Raw genomic sequence first — 16,733 nt, forward strand, 5'->3', positions numbered from 1 at the left:
ATGCCAAGTATGGTAATATATTCCTGTAATCCCAACTACTATGAAGACTAAAACCGCAGGATGTTTTGAGCTTGGGAATTCTGAGCAATAGTGGGTTGGCTAAGCCACTCAGTATCCAAACAAAGTCTAACATCAATATGATTAGCCTTCAAGATCAGGAAGTCACCAGGTTGCCAAAGAATTGGCGTAGGTTAGAAATAGAAGAAGTTTTCATGTTAATAAATAGTAAGATTGGACTGGTGGTTGATTAACATCTATGAGACAAAGGGAAATCTAGTTTTAAGTAAACTACTAAGTAACTAATGATTAAATAGATGATGATAGATGACAAGTAGGTAGGTAGGCAGGTAGACAGACAAATAGACACACATAGATATAAAGATAAATAAATACATAAAAAGTAACGTCTGGATAAGAACACCAAAGGCTACCAGGCTAAATAAAAGTAATAAAAATAATATTGGAATATTATATATATTATAACTCCAGAAGGGGGGATTGTGCATGGAATGATCTTTGGATGAATAGTAATTAGGCGAATTGGATATGATATTTAGTGTCTAAAACTGCAGAAGGATATGGAAAACTTGAAGAGAATTCAAAGAGTAAAAATGATTTAAAGGTGTCTTGAGAAGGATCTAAAGTAATACTAATAGATAAGAATTATATCAGTAGATGAACTAAATTTCTCTACAAGATTATAAGGTCTTTGAGGGAAGGAATGATTTTGTCTACTCTTTGTATTATCCCCAAGTACAAAGATCAAAACATTCTCCACGTGATAAATAAAAAGGGGGAAAAAAAAAAACATTTGTCAAAGCACTATTCTAAGCACAGGAAGTATAGAGTGAAAAGTAGAGACCCTGCTCTCAAGATCACATCATAATGAAGGATGCAACATATAAAGGAAGTTTCAGCCACCATTCAGATGGAAAATCCCATAATTCTTGGGGTGCAATACCAAAGCAGATGGCGATGCATCTTCTTTAATGTCATTTTCACTGAAAAGAAAATCATATATGTTTCTCTTTTTGAACCATTTGAAAGTGCCAAAGACTGTTACTGAGAACTTTCTTTTCTGAGTCTTCAATAGCTGTGGTTGCTGAGGAGACAGGACTTTAGCACCTGCAGAAACATCACACAGTTTGAATCTACATAGGATTTGCTTTCTGGGATGATAGTTATGAGGTAATTGATAAATATTCATTGTATGGTATTTGTGTTATTTTAAAGGACATCAAGGAAGCTCACCAACCCAAGAACATTTCCCTTCATGTCCTGCTCCAGAGTCCTAGATTCTTTCTCCAAGGAACCAAAACTTGAAACTTAAAATAGGCATCCTCTTTAAAAATACAATCATTTCAAAGAGAGATGATACTTTTATCTTTTCTCAACCACTGACATTTTAACATAATAGAAGATCATTCCACAAATTATATACCAGTTCCCCTAAAAACTTCCAGGGACATACAGGCATTTATTAACCACCTACTATGTCGTAGATATTGTACTTAAATACTTGTGTTTGAGATGATGAGGCAGATGATGAGGATGAGATGATAGTCCATAAGTAGGAAAAGCTAATGATTCAGTGGATCTCTAATGGGGGTCAACCATTCCTCTATTTCTTCTTTTCCCATATGAAAAGCACTGCTAGTTATCTTTGACTCTCTGTGAAAGGGTCTAGGATGGGCTGGCATCCTTTTTTACAAACTGAGAAATGAAAAACTATGAGCACATGGCATCTAGTACAAATGTATTAGTATAAGAGATATTGAAACTGGATATCAAAATTCGAGCTAACTCTTCTTGTGTGTTTCTTTTATGAATATAAATAACCAAACATCAGCCTTGAGGTACATATGTTTAGGCTTGCCAGTCAGTGAATACATTTTAGCAAGGATTTGAAGGACATCAGGGAAGCCTGGGAGCCAAAGGGGAAAAAATGTGTAAAGCTAGAAAAAGAAATGTCTTATATGAAGAACAAGGTCAGTATAACTGAATCAAAGAGTATGGTGCAGGGGAGGCAGGTTAAAGTATAAAAAAACTGGAGTCTTTGTTTGGAGTTTGTAATGTGGTACAAACAATAGCCAGTAGACAAAAAGAGACTGAAAATAAGTGAGAGTAAAGATAATAGAGGGGTAAACCTACCAAAGAAAATGAAATGGTATTATTTGTACATGTAGAGGGATTTGCCTTGACAGGAGATTCCTCATCATGTGAGATAGGGATGAAGGCAGAAATTATAGCAAAAGGCATCTGAAAGATTTGAATTGAGGAGAAAAGAAAGAGCAGAAAACTCTTATCAAATTACCTCAATTTTTTCAGTGAAACATGGGACAAGGTTCTCAACTGAGAAGCCTAGAAGAAGGGAACTATGGGAGGTCTAAGGAGAGATGAAAAGATTTAGAAAATAATTTGTGCAGACTGGACAGTGAGTAGAATAAGAAGGCACAAAAGGATTGCCTTGCAGCAATGAGGTTCCTATTCAAGTTATGTAATAAATTTGTAGTGCATCCAGTCAGCATGGTTTTATAATTGTCTCCATTTTTGTTTAGTAACACATGAGTTAAAAGCAAAGGCAGTGAATAATGGAATAATTCAGGAAAAAGCTTTGGATATATATTTATATATCTACATATCCTCTAGTTTGAGGGCAGGAGTTAGGAAGTTAAGAAAGACTGAAACACTAAACTCATTAAGGAAAATAGAAGAATGAATCAGAGGTCAATACACAATAGCTAAAAAAAATTTTAATTCTATGATAGGCAGACACTAAGAGAATTTCAACAGAAGATGGGTTACTGAGTGACAGAAACAGAGGCAGAGCCTGGAAGTGGCAGTGGGGAGCAAGGAGTATTCTAACTATCCTAAGTTGACTAGAGAGTTGGAGAAAATAAATAAGAATAAATAACCAGTGGTGAAAAGGATGCCAGAAAGGTCATATCATAAGGAGGGAAACAGATCTCAATGAAAGTCTGATGAAAGGAATGGGAAAAGGAAAAGATTTAAAATCAAAACAAATGTGTTATCTACAGATCATGTATTCTAGAAATCACAATAGAGGGTATGGGTAGCTTTGGAGTGTGATATATTGGGGAGGACAGAATTAGGGGGACAAGAATAAGAGTAAGTAATATAAGATGAAGAATGCTTTTGTATAGTAATTGCAAGGGGTTCAGAATCTTTGAGATCAGGGATTCATTAATCATTGTGGAATTAGTTCAGAAAGACTAATTAATAATTATAGGGATTCAGCCTCCAGGTAGTGTTCTCTCAGGAATGTTAGGCAATTCAGGCAATTTCCTAGCTAAGGAAAATAACATAAGACCAATATATAAGTGTAGGAAACAAAAACAAGTGGTGTTTTTCTGTCTTTAGCAGGAAAAAAGGCTCCCAACAAATGTGAAAAGAATATCCCAGAGGACTTGTGCAATTGAAGGAAATCTAAAAAGTTCAAGAGATCAGAAAACCCTAAATCTTTAGTCTATATGGAAGGTGCCCTCTCTACATCCATTACAGTACTTCTTGAAGAGTAAGACTTCAGCCTATGGCAGGATAAGTTTGACAGAAAATAGCAATTTTGAGGGAAATAGTGCAGAGAGGGGATATGGAAGATTTCTGGAAAGTTCTTTCCAAATCCATGATTTCCAAAAATAAATGAAGTTCACCTGCTGACTTTTTTAAAATAGTGTATACACACACACATACACACACACACACACACACACACACACACACACACACACACTAGTTGTTGCCTAAGATACACTGAAGTAAAAAGTTTCAATCCAGCTCTTCCTGACTCCAAGTCTAGCATTTTACCCACAACATTGTACTACTTGAGGATTTTATACATTGGAAAGCAGCTACTTCACTCTGTTCTATTCAAAGTCAGTCCATAACTCATTTAAAATAAAAACAATAAATGCTACTTTTGAGGCAAGCACAAAAATGTCCAGTATACACAGTTGTTTATGATGTTTCTGTTATTACTTTGGCTAATGAAGCTTTGCCATATTTGCCAGTTGCCATAGCAAAGGACAAAAAATAGGCTAAAAGCTACTTTAGTCAGTCCTTATTTAACCTACTTGCCAAATGGAAAGAAAGGGTCATCAAGGGCAACATCAGTTTAGAATATAAATTTGTTTGAAAAATTGGTAAAAGCTTAGAAACAATAATGCTTCATAAAACAATGAAAAACAGTACAGGAACAAACAACTTTAAAGAACATTTTGTGAGAGACCTATGAGCAAAATCATTAATGTAGTATTCAAGGACAAAAGGAGTCAGTCAATTTTCAAATATCTATCCTGGGCCAGGCACTATGGTAAATGCTAGAGATTCATAGAAAGGCTTAAAAGAGAGCCTCTCACCTCATCAGGACCTCAGTCTGAAGGGGAAGACAGTGTGAAAATAATTATATACAATCAAACTAGATGTAGGACAAGTTGGAAATAATCAAGAAAAAAAGAACATTAGAATTAAGGGGGATCCAGAAAGGAATCTTGTAGAAGATGGGGTTTTGGCTGAGATTTGATCAAAATTAAGGAAGCCAAGAGGCAGAGATAAGAAGGAAGAAAATTTTAGACATGGGTGGGGGGAAGCCCATCAACCCAACCACATTTTCCTTAATTTCTTGCTCCAGGGTCCTAGATTCTTTCTCCAAGAATCAAACTTTGAGACTTAAAATAGGCATCCGCTTTAAAAATACAGTTATTTCAAAGAAAAATAATACTTTTATCTCTTTTCAATCACTTACATTTTAACATAATAGAAGATCATTCCACAGATTATACACCAGTTCCCCTAAAAATTTTCAGGAACATACAAGTATTTATTAATCACCTACTATGTAGCAGGCATTGTACTTAAGTACTTGTGTTTGAAATGATGAGGCAGCTTGTCAGCCCATGATCAGGAAAAGTTAATAATTCAGTGGATCTCTAAAAGGGGATAAGCCATTCCTCTGCCTCATAATTTCCTATCTGAAAAGAGTTACAAAGATCTTTGAGCCTCTCTATGAAGGGTTCTGGGATATCCTTTCTCCAAACCTAGAAGTAAAAAACTATGAGCACATGGCAATTAATACAAATGTATTAAAGAAGCAGGAGCAAGTGGAAACAGTCAGTGTAAATGCCTAGTGTTGGGAAAAGCATGAAGGACTATGTCACAGAATCAAACAGTGGTTGACAAGGGAGAGGGGTAAGGTATGAGAAGATTGGAAATGGAAGAGTTATAAAGAGCTTTGAAAGCCAAGAAGACAACTTTTTATTTGATCCTGGAGGCAAAAAGGAGGCACTGAAGTTACTGACTAGGGTAGTGATATTATCAGACTTGTCCTTTAGAAAGATCAATTTGATGGCTGAGGAAATGCAGGAAGAATGAGGAAAGGAAACCTACCAGAAAGTTATTGCAATTATGCAGGCAATGATGATGAAGGTCTGAAGTATCAGAGAAAAGGGGGGGACGTATTTAAGAGATGAGATTTTATGAAGACAGAATCAATAGGTCTTGGAAAGAAATTGGATATAGGAAATAAGAGTAGAAGAATGATGACCTAGTTTTCAAGCCTGATTGATAAGAGTTTGGTAGTATCATCAATAGTATAAGGGGAGTCAAAAAGAGAGGAGGGACAAGTGGTGGGAAGAAGATAATGAGTTCCTTTTTGGCTGTTATGAGCTTAGAGTATCTATAAGATATATAGTTTGATATGTTCATTTGTCAATTAGAGAAGTGAATCTAGAGGTTAAAATAAAAGGGTTGGACAAATTAGTTCTTAGAATTATTGGCAGAGGGATGATCATTAAATCCATGGTAGCTGATGAAAACAGCAAGTGAAATAACAGAGAAAGAACAGAAGAAGTAGAAGGAAAACAACAAATAAACAAAAGGTGCAAACAATACAAAAATTTCAAAACAAATTCTTTGAACTATAATTTCAGACTTTTGGAAGTATTGCTGAAGAAATTAAAAATGGAAAAAGTAACTAGACTTCAAAGAGATGGTCCATAATGGAGGCAGCAGTTTTGAGAGTCTTGAAGAATTGGTTCTCAAGATATCTAAAGGAAAATAGCATATCAAAGGCATGGGAAAAAATTATTACTCAAAAAAACAACCAGTAGAATATCAATAATTATAAACCCATATGTTTACTTTCCCATCTATATGAAATTTTATGAGAATAATTTAAACTTGCATAAAGGCATCCTTGATGTTATTATTAAAAGAAACCAAGAAAAAAATTGTATATATTATATTGGGGGGGAAATCACATTTTTGCCATCACCCAATTTACCAAAAGATAAAAAGAATAAAAGATCCTATTATACTTATTTCTTTTGGACTCTAAAAAGTGTCTTATTTGGTGAAGCAAATATAAGTATTTTTGCTTTGCATTACTGGTCTCCAACAAAATTTCTCCCATGCATATGTTAAAGTCATGTGATTCATTGAAAGATATGATAGATTTAAAAAATCTTTTTTACAAGCCTTCTGATCATTAATATCAAATAAGGCATCAATTATGAAGACATAAGCTTCCTAAAAGTGTCTTAACTAGAATCCGGGTTCAAGAATCCATTGTGAAGTCCTCCATATGTTGTTGTTTGTAGATTTCATTATGTGAAATGCATCTAGCTTATATTGCTCTTTGTGGATTTAATTATGCTAAATGCATCTAGTTGATCACTATGAATTCAAAGGATAACTGATGATCAAGCCCCAGCATACTGAGTGAACATTTTGAGGTAACCTTATGGGAGACATAGGCAAGAATGGGTAGGCTTGCATAAATTGTTATTTATTTGCACATCAGTGAAATAACATATCAACTAGAGTCTAGGTCTATTGAAGCTACTTTAAAACAAATTGGGGATGATATCTGTTATATAACTAACTAGTACCATTTTTTCACAAAACTTGAAATCCTAATAAAAACAACTTTTATTTGTTACGAGTAAGCAAAAATTACCTATAAGTAACTAAAGCATCTTTGTCATAAACATTCACATATTCATGAAGCTGTAATGGTGAAAAGTTTATTTTTAAGAAAGAAAAAATCTACAGCACAGAGATATTTTTTAAAACTTAATTTAGAGGCTAAAGTCTCTCAATCCCCATTTTGCTATGCTAAAGACTATATAATAAGACAATGTTGATGACCAACATAATCTGTCAACAATCCTTGTCTGTAGAAAAAAATAAATTTAAAAATGAATAATTGAATTACTGTTCTGTAAGAAATGACCAACAGGATGATTTCAGAAAGGCCTGGAGAGACTTACACGAACTGATGCTAAGTGAAATGAGCAGGACCAGGAGATCATTATATACTTCAACAACAATACTAGATGATGACTAGTCCTGATGGATCAGTCCATCCTCAGCAACAAGATCAACCAAATCATTTCTAATGGAGCAGTAATGAACTGAACTAACTATACCCAGAAAAAGAACTCTGGGAGATGACTAAAAACCATTACATTGAATTCCCAGTCCCTATATTTATGCACACCTGCATCTTTGATTTCCTTCACAAGCTAATTGTACAATAATTCAGAGTCTGATTCTTTTTGTACAGCAAAATAATGTTTTGGTCATGTATACTTATTGTGTATCTAAGTTATATTTTAATATATTTAACATCTACTGGTCATCCTGCCATTTAGGGGAGGGGGTGGGGGGGGGGTAAGGGGAAAAAAATGGGAAAAGAGGTTTGGCAATTGTTAATGCTGTAAAGTTACCCATGTATATATCCTATAAATTAAAGGCTATTAAATAAAAAAAAAAGGAAAAAAAATTTAAAAAAAAATGAATAATTGAGATTCATAGTATTAAAACAATGTTTAATATAACAGAGAGGAAAAGAGCAAAATATCACAAAAAAACATACCTCTATGATTAACAGGATCCTTAGCTACATATGCAACATAATCTGTTGTATCCTGAAAGAAAAAAATTATAATTTCAATAAAGAAGAAAAGAGGGTAAAAAAGAAGGGAAAGGAAAAGGAGAGAAGATAGAAAAGAAACAGAGGAAGAAAGGAGGGAAGGAAAGAGAAAAGAAGGGAAGGGATGGAAGGGAAGGAGGGAGGAAAGAAGGAAGGGATAGAAGGGAAGAAGGAAGGAAGAGAGAAGGGAGGAAGGAAGGAAGCAAGGAAGGAAGGAAGGGAGGGAGGGAGAGAGAGAAGGGAGGACACAGGGAACACAAAGGTTCAAGACTAGAGAAGGACAAAAATTGATCCCATTTTCAAAAAAAGGAAAGAGAATAGTGTCTGCAAAAAATTGGCTTGACTTCAATTTGGGAGAGATTCTAGAAAGGAACACTAAAAACAATAGTTTTGTATATCTAGAAAGGAAAATGGAAATTATAAAGAAATTATCTAGAACAAATCATGCCAAATGAATCCCACTTCTATTATTGACAAGGTCACTAAAGTAGTAGAACAGAAGAATGCTGAACATAGTTTGTCTAAATTCTAGCAAAGCATTTGAAAAAGTCTCTTGCTCTACTTATAAAGAAGTTAGAGATATGTTAACAAATGCTTTTTCATTTTCAGTACTCATATGCAGCTGATGAGGATGAGAAAAATCATCAACTATGCTTCCCTTTCCCTCTGTCCCCCAGAATGACTTCTTTAGATCAGTAGGAAGCTTGCAGTTGAAAGCTGGAAATTCACTATTTCCCATTGGTTTCCACATGGTTAGGCAGCTTGGCTTTTCTGGATGCTTAGAGACTCAATAGAGTTATTTTGATCATATTTTAAAATTAAGAGAGATTGGAAGGCTAGACTTTAAACACCATCTTTCACTATAGTGTCAACTACAGCCAATAATAGATTTCACAGAAATAGAGAAGGATGGGAAAGCAGAGGGTGGAGAGGGAATGCATTCAGATGAAAACAAGGAAAAAGCAAGTCCATATTTCTGTAACTGGAAGAAGGGTATTCATAACTCCTTTCCTTTTACTACAGAGGTGGATTAGAATATAATTTTGCTTTTCTTCTTTTTTCTCTTTTGAAATGAGTTATCAATTCAGTCTATGAAATCCAGGAAAGTCACAAAAAGAGGGGGAACATTTAAAAATAGGATAAATTCTTAAGATGAAGGGGTGGCCCTGTTTAGAGATTCAAATTACTTCTCTAGTCTGTATCTGTTCTATTAAAATACAGCATATAAATTAAAATAGAAATGTCATTCTATCTCTACAAACACTTTATTTACACAAATAAATCTTTAAAAAAAAAAACTCTTATCTATTTTATATTAAGACAAAGAAAATCCCTTTAAAACTTTTGACTCCTCAGCTCAGGCTTTTGAATAAGGTTCAAGAATACTGAGAAATGAGTTCCCCCCCCAAAAAAAAAAAAAGAAATATAAAAAATAGCCAAGAAGTAGCTTATCAAACCAATAAGGATAATAGCACATTTGGTTTTCTAAAAATAGATACAACTTATAAAGAAAGTTTATGTTCTCCACCATTCTTAAACAAGACAAAAAAATTTCTTACCGGATCACCTCCAGAAGCAAAGGAAATAGATTGCATGTGATGATTTGCTATAATCTGTTAGAAATAGAAATTTAATATTATTTTTAAATTTACTAAGAACCAATATTCAATAGGAAAAAGAAAAACAGGAACCTATTTCATTTCATAGAAAATTTTACCAATCTCAAAAAGTGAGAAAAGTGTTCCACTCAGAATAAAAGATATAAATTGTTGCCATAATGTAATTCTTTACTATTATATAGTACAACAATGAGCTCCAGAGCCTTTCTGAGAGTTGGTCTACACATGAAGTACCTGGGATCTCCCTTAGCTACTAATATTGAAGTGGTTACTACTCAGTTGTAAGAATCATCCCATGGTCTTTATGCCTAACAAACTCACAAGTCCATATAGTATACATTTCAACTTTCCAATACCAACTATCTAATTGATAGATTTAGTTATTAACAATGTATTTACTAGATACCATAGTTTTTTTTAAAGCTATAGAATGTTACTCCCATAAATCTGGGGTGCACAGCCTACAGATACACATGGGAAAGAGTGGACACAAACTGCCATTGATTCAGTGGCAGTAAAACATATTTGTAAGGAGCACATGTGGCAAAAAAACCTCACAATCCAGAAGTACGTGGCTTAGAAGTCCTCCTTCTTTGTTCAGTTCTCTCTATGGCACAGAATTGCCTGTGCCAATAACCCTGTCCTGAGTTCACAGATAGCTGCCTTCTTTAACAGACAAGGGACAGAGGTCCCAGAAGTCATTTTGGGGGTGTCTGCCTCTTTGTACATGCCAATCTAAAGTAAATGTCTACTCCCTAAATTACTTGTCTAACTCTGAAATGGTTTGATGGAGTATCTCTCTCTGAGAAAGTTTCTGCTTGACACTATGGCCAGTGAGGGGGAAATGAGGGAATCTCTTTCTCCTAATCCCCTCAAGGTCCATCTTCTGGATCTTGCACTCCCTCAAATTCATAAACTGACTGCCCTTTTAAGGTGACCCATGACTATGCCTACCTTCTGTTTGCCCATGATTGCTCCTTCTCAAAAGATCAGGTTATAATTAATGTAACACCTTATTAACACTTTATTACATTCTGGACTTTCTGGTGTAAAGGTATATAAAATAAGTATACAAATCAGACATTTACTGATAATACATAGTAATTTCACAACCCCCACATTCAGTTATGAGACCCCATATGGGGTCACAACCCACAGTTTAAGAAACTGGACTTTAGATAACATTAAATATATATCATATAAACTGATATATTTTTTCATCTTTTTTATTTTTTTTTAACTAATTCTCAAAATATTGGTATTGGTATTTTTCATGAAGGCAAATATTTCCCAAAGATTAGTCAGACAGAATTGAGACAAAGAAACTAAAAGATAACCACTACTAACCACTTACACAGGCATATCTACTCTGCAAAATATCAAAATTCACTTAATAAATGTTAAAAAAAATCCCCACTTCTGTTAACTAAGAAGTAATTCCATATTTTGATGTATATTTAATAAATAAAATGACAGATTCAATTAAATCAAAGAGGGTTTTATTATCTACAATAGATCAATGTACAAACACATTTGTTTACATGCCCATCTTGTAATGTCCGCTTACCTATTAGTGCATGACAAATAATTTATGCCAGCAATGAAAGCTAAAACTAACATTGCTGCCTCAGAACATTAATGTGTGTGTGTGTGTGTGTGAGAGAGAGAGAGAGAGAGAGAGAGAGAGAGAGAGAGAGAGAGAAAGAGAGAGAGAGAGAAACAGAGACAAAGAGAGACAGATAAATTGATAGAAAGACAGAAAGACAGAGACAAAAGTAGAGACAGAGAGACAAGAGGGAGTGACAGAAAGAGAATATAAAGTTCATAAAGAACTATGAAGTGCAGAAGATTGCTACAAGGAGGAGACTCATTTCTCTGAATGTCAGTGCCATAGAAGAGGGATGCATATCCCCTCTCCCAGGACAGACTGCAATTTTTAAGGGACCCATCACTGTCATAATCTTTTTCCAAGATTTACCCACTCCTGCCAACAATCATTCAGGTAGTTATCTACATGTCCCCTGGAGATCCACATAATACTGGAATCATTAGGTGTTGCTGGTACATGCCAGTTTCAGAAATCTTAGGATCTTTTTTTCCTCCTTGCTGTCCTATTTAATTGAATTTGCCCTAGATACTAGAATTTTTAGTTATAGCTCTGCAAAAGTCACAGATAAAAAAAAATACCCTCTATTATACTATCAGTGGCAATTCATAAAGGAGAACAGTTTGACTAAAATGCAGGCTTGTATTACTTTATTCTAAAAGTTTTGCATTAATTTGAAAGATTGACTTACACCTAAACACACAGACATAATATATGTGTATATTTACATATATATATATTACCAATGTACTATAATACCTTAACATGATACTTTAAGAAACTATCAATTTAGAGTACTTTCAATAATTAATATCAGGAAGCAATTAAAACTCACATACCTGTTTTGAATCAGGTGTCATTAGGTTTAGGCTAGTGGTAGATATATTCAAGGTTATGGTCATCCCTGCAAATTGAAGATTGCTCTTTCCCAGAATGTTGGATAAGACTTTCCGTGGTGGCTGCAAAATCAAGCAACAGTATTTTAGTTTGATAGTGTTTAATCTAAAAATATATTAAAAATGAAGCCTATTCTTAACATAAGCAAGATTTGACTATACCTGGAGGTTTATAAAAAAATAATAAGAAGAATTATTAAGAAATAATAGGAAAAAATTAAATATCATAGAAAAATATCATATCCAGTTCAACTGAAATATGTAAATGATAAGAGAACAATTTACATGAATAATCATAGAAGATTAGACAATTGAAAAAGCTTTGATATGACAAAACTTTACTACATGTCTATACTTGAAATAAGAACTAAACAAAAAGCATATATATATCTACTTCACAAGACTGCTGTGAGAATCAAATGAAACAATATCCATATATTCAAAATTAAACATAGACATCCAATGTATATAATTCAAAAAGTAAAATTAATATAATTCTAAGACAAAGTAAACTATAACATAATAGTAGGAGGCTTTGATGTCCCTCCCTCAGAGCTAGATAAATACAAAAGAAAGATGAATAAAACAGAAAATAAAGAATTGGACAAAACTATTGACTAATTGAAAGGTGAGCATTTTATGATGGTTTTTTGTATGATAAAATTAAGAAATATACACCCACATACATATATGTTACAAGATATGTTTATAAAAATAGATTATATTCTAGAGCATGGAGAAATGAAAAATAAATGTGAAAAAGCAAAAATACTAAAAAAAAAATTCTTTATAGTACAGGATACAATAAAAAATAGGTAATAAATAAGGTAATTAAACAACATGTAGGGCCAAAAAGAGATAACAATGATAGCCTGAAAATGAATGAGTTAAATCATATGAATTCTATGAACAAATCATGAAACAATAGTTAAAGGAAAAAAGAATTGCAATGGTAAGAAAACATAGGGAAACTTGGCGACAACAATCTTTAAAATAAATAAATATATAACTGAAAATATTTTTTAAAATAAAAAGTGAATTTCATCTCATATCCAATAAATTGGTAAAGCTAACAAAGACGAGAATAGTCAGTGTTGAAGGGACTATGGAAAGGCAGATATTGGTGCATCTGTGAATTTGGGAGGGGGGCAAAGTGAAGTAAGAAGAACTAGGAAAATAATATACATAATGACAAATAATGTAGGTGGAAAGAACAAAAATAATGGAACACTAAGTAATTATAATGATCAAACTTGGCCTCAAAAAGAGATGGAGAAATACACTGCCCTTTCTTTTTCTGAAGAGATTAGAGATGATGGGTATGAAACATTGAACTATTAGAGTTGGTTGGTTTTGTTGGTTAGTTTTGTTGGTCTGTTTTTCTTTCTTTTGTTTTCTCATTTTTTGTTAAGAAGGGATGGCACTCTGAGTATAGCAGGAGGAAAGGCTATATTTGGAAATGAAGTTGATACAAAACAATAATAATAATTTTATTAAAAAAAACTAAAATATGGTCAAAGAAAGAATGACCTTTTGCAGGGGAAAAATAGCAAAGAAAGATAGAAGAGGAAATGATTCATTTAGGGCAACAGTGAGAAAGAAAAATAAAAAGAAACAAAACAAAAAGAATAGTACCTTTTGTTTTCTGAAACCTCCTTTGGCACCAGGTACTGCTTCACAAACACGGCTGATTGCTTCCCTTAAAAGAAAGAGAAAGGTCTCTATATCTTAATCGTATTTCAGGCAGAATTACAAATATAGAGTTTTTTTTGTTTAAATAGGTACTGGCTACCTAGTTACTTTGATAGAAATTATGATTCAAGATAAAGGACCCACTAATTAACTAAAAGTTAATTGAAAAAGGTCATTGAAAAGCAGATCAAACCTCTAATTCTTAGATTTCCTTAAATGAATGAATCTTGAGGATCTGTTATAATATGCATGTGTCATATTATATATCTATTGAGTTTTTAGGTTGGGGAGGTATCATTTTTTGAAACTAAGACACTGTCTCCATTATATTAGAAAATATATATTCCCCTACCTAATCAATTTCTAATCATTCTTTTTCCAAGTGAGTGAGAATATTATTTGAAATTTTTTTTAGTTTTATTGATTTTTTTTATTTTTATCAATATACTTATTGCTAGTACAATGTTTGCTTAGGTAAGTTATCATCTTCTTGCCCCAATAATGCAAAAAATGCAGTCTTGAACAATTAGCTTATTCAAAGGGAATTGCCAAAAGATTGTTAAACACATGCTAAGTAGAACATTTAAAACTTAGAACCAGGACTGCTTTTGGCATCACACCAGAAAACCATGTGACAGAGGTAAACCAGGACACAATGCTGGAGATGTACATCTGGGCTCCCATCCAGAATTTCAGATTGGATTATTGAAATTAGAAATTGGCAGCATCTGAACTACTGGAAAACAAATACATACAAAGCCCTGCCTGAGATGCAGCACAAATGGTAAATTGACTGGCCTAATGCTATATCACTTAGCCCTAACCTAGTTCGGTAGCTTCACTGGACATTATCCCCTTCACAAACACACACACACACACACACACACACACACACACACACATTGATTCAATCAAATCATCTTCGCCTTTACCTTACACTAGATACTCCATGCCATGTCTCTGTGTATTGACCATCCTATATGCCTTAAATACTTACTCTCTCCTTACTCCAATCTGTGTTCCTCTTTCTCTGAGGCACAGTTCAGGCACCATAAACTACAAGAAGCCTTTTCTGATCCTCTTGATTAACAATATCCTACTTCCTAAATTACTTTGCATTTAAATACTTTATTTATATATATATATATATGTATTTATTAAATTTATATTATGTTGTATATATTGATTCAAGTTGTTGCCTTATACATTCAAATGTAAGCTCATTATAAGCTTGGATTGTTTCATTCTTGGTATTTGTGTCCCTAGGGCCTAGAATAGTATCTGGCTTAATAAGAGATATTTAATAAAAAATTGTTTAGCGAATAAATAATTGCTTGGTTGAAGTGACTACGGTCTACAATTCAATACAAGGTGATTTTGAAGAGTTCTAATGGAATCCCAGGTGATATTCCAACTTTAAGGTCCAGTTAATTAGCCAGGAAGTGCTTACTATAACTACATAGATTGGAATTAGGACAGTAAGATTGTGCATTTCCTTACTTTATGACTGTGATGTTGGACTTGGAAAGGAAATAAATAATAACCATTCTCTACCAATAGTCTCTGGATGTGTTTGTTCACTTTGCAGAATTAAAGAGCCAGTTACAGGCTTATATCCCAAAGAGATCTTAAAGGAGGGAAAGGGACCCACATGTGCAAAAATGTTTGTGTCAGCAAGAAACTGGAAACTGAGTGGATGCCCATTAATTGGAGAATGGCTGAATAAATTATGGTATATGAATGTTATGGAACATTATTCTATAAGAAATGACCAATAGGATGATTTCAGAGAGGCCTGGAGAGATTTACATGAACTAATGCTAAGTGAAATGAAAAGAACCAGGAGGTCTTATTCACGGCAACAAGAAGACTATATGATGATCAATTTTGATGGACGTGGCTCTCTTCAACAATGAGTTGATTCAAACCAGTTCTAATTGTTCAGTATTTAATCTACACCCAGAGAGAGGACTATGGGAACTGAGTGTGGACCACAACATAGCATTTTAACTCTTTCTGTTATTGTTTGCTTGCATTTTTGTTTACCTTCTCAGGTTTTTTTTTAAGATCTGATTTTCTTGTGCAGCAAGATAAATGTATAAATATGTATACATATATTGGATTTAATATATAATTTAACATATTTAACATGTATTGGACAACCTGCCACTTATGGGAAGAGGTGGAGGGAAGGAGGGGAAATTTGGAAGGTTTTACAAGGGCCAATGTTGAAAAAATTACCCATGCATATGTTTTATAAATAAAAAGATATAATATAAAAATAAATTTAAAAAATTTTTAAGTAAACATTTTTAAAAAGAGACAGTTACTTGGAAGTATTAATAGTATTTTAATATTTTTAAACAATCTCTTAAAATCCAATTTCATGCAATAAATGTATTTTATAATGACAGCATGTTTGCTTTTTGAGTGACAGCATGATTGGAAAAGAGATAATAATCTTAATGAGAAAATGAGAGAATCTGAGCCTCTTGTCTGACAAGATGAAAAAGTATTTTCTCTAATCCCCAAACCCCTTCTTTGAAATACATGTGTATACCAAAACATAAGCAAGGTAGCAAAATGTAAAGGATATCAAGAATTCAGATGTGTTTTTTAAAAATGCAGAGAAGGCTAATTCTTAATGTCTTCCCACTCATCACACAGGCAGGACTGGTCAAGCTGAGTGATGATTTTGCAGCAAAACTCAACTCTACTTCTCCCTCTTCCCAGTGTCACCAAAAACTAAAAAAGCAGAAATGCTGCAGCTGGGGCAACTGTATGGAAGAACTCTGAGCAATAATAAAAGTCAACCAGAGAACTAAGAAACAGAAGTGAGGCATGACACTTATGTAGCTGGTTCAACTCTACTAAGCTTGAGGGGATAATTCCCACTCACCCATGTGGGATAGTTATGTTCCCTCCCCCCAAAAAAAATCACTTAGCACAAAGACTAAGATTGGCAAAAA

The 16,733-nt window shown here is 33.6% G+C and overlaps 1 protein-coding gene across 2 annotated transcripts in view; it reads right to left on the reverse strand.

The window, feature by feature from the left end:
• SHC3 (SHC adaptor protein 3) overlaps nucleotides 1-16,733 on the reverse strand; it is a 139,041-nt gene that overhangs the window by 41,154 nt on the left and 81,154 nt on the right. For both annotated transcript variants that reach the window (XM_031939264.1, XM_031939269.1), the window contains 4 exons: nucleotides 13,708-13,771; nucleotides 12,016-12,135; nucleotides 9,511-9,564; nucleotides 7,895-7,946 (listed from right to left, as the gene is read on the reverse strand). In XM_031939264.1, the coding sequence (XP_031795124.1) occupies nucleotides 7,895-7,946; nucleotides 9,511-9,564; nucleotides 12,016-12,135; nucleotides 13,708-13,771 (290 nt within the window). The remainder of the gene's footprint in view (nucleotides 1-7,894; nucleotides 7,947-9,510; nucleotides 9,565-12,015; nucleotides 12,136-13,707; nucleotides 13,772-16,733) is intronic.

This window comes from Sarcophilus harrisii, chromosome 1 (assembly GCF_902635505.1).
Source record: "Sarcophilus harrisii chromosome 1, mSarHar1.11, whole genome shotgun sequence".
NCBI lineage: Eukaryota > Metazoa > Chordata > Mammalia > Dasyuromorphia > Dasyuridae > Sarcophilus > Sarcophilus harrisii.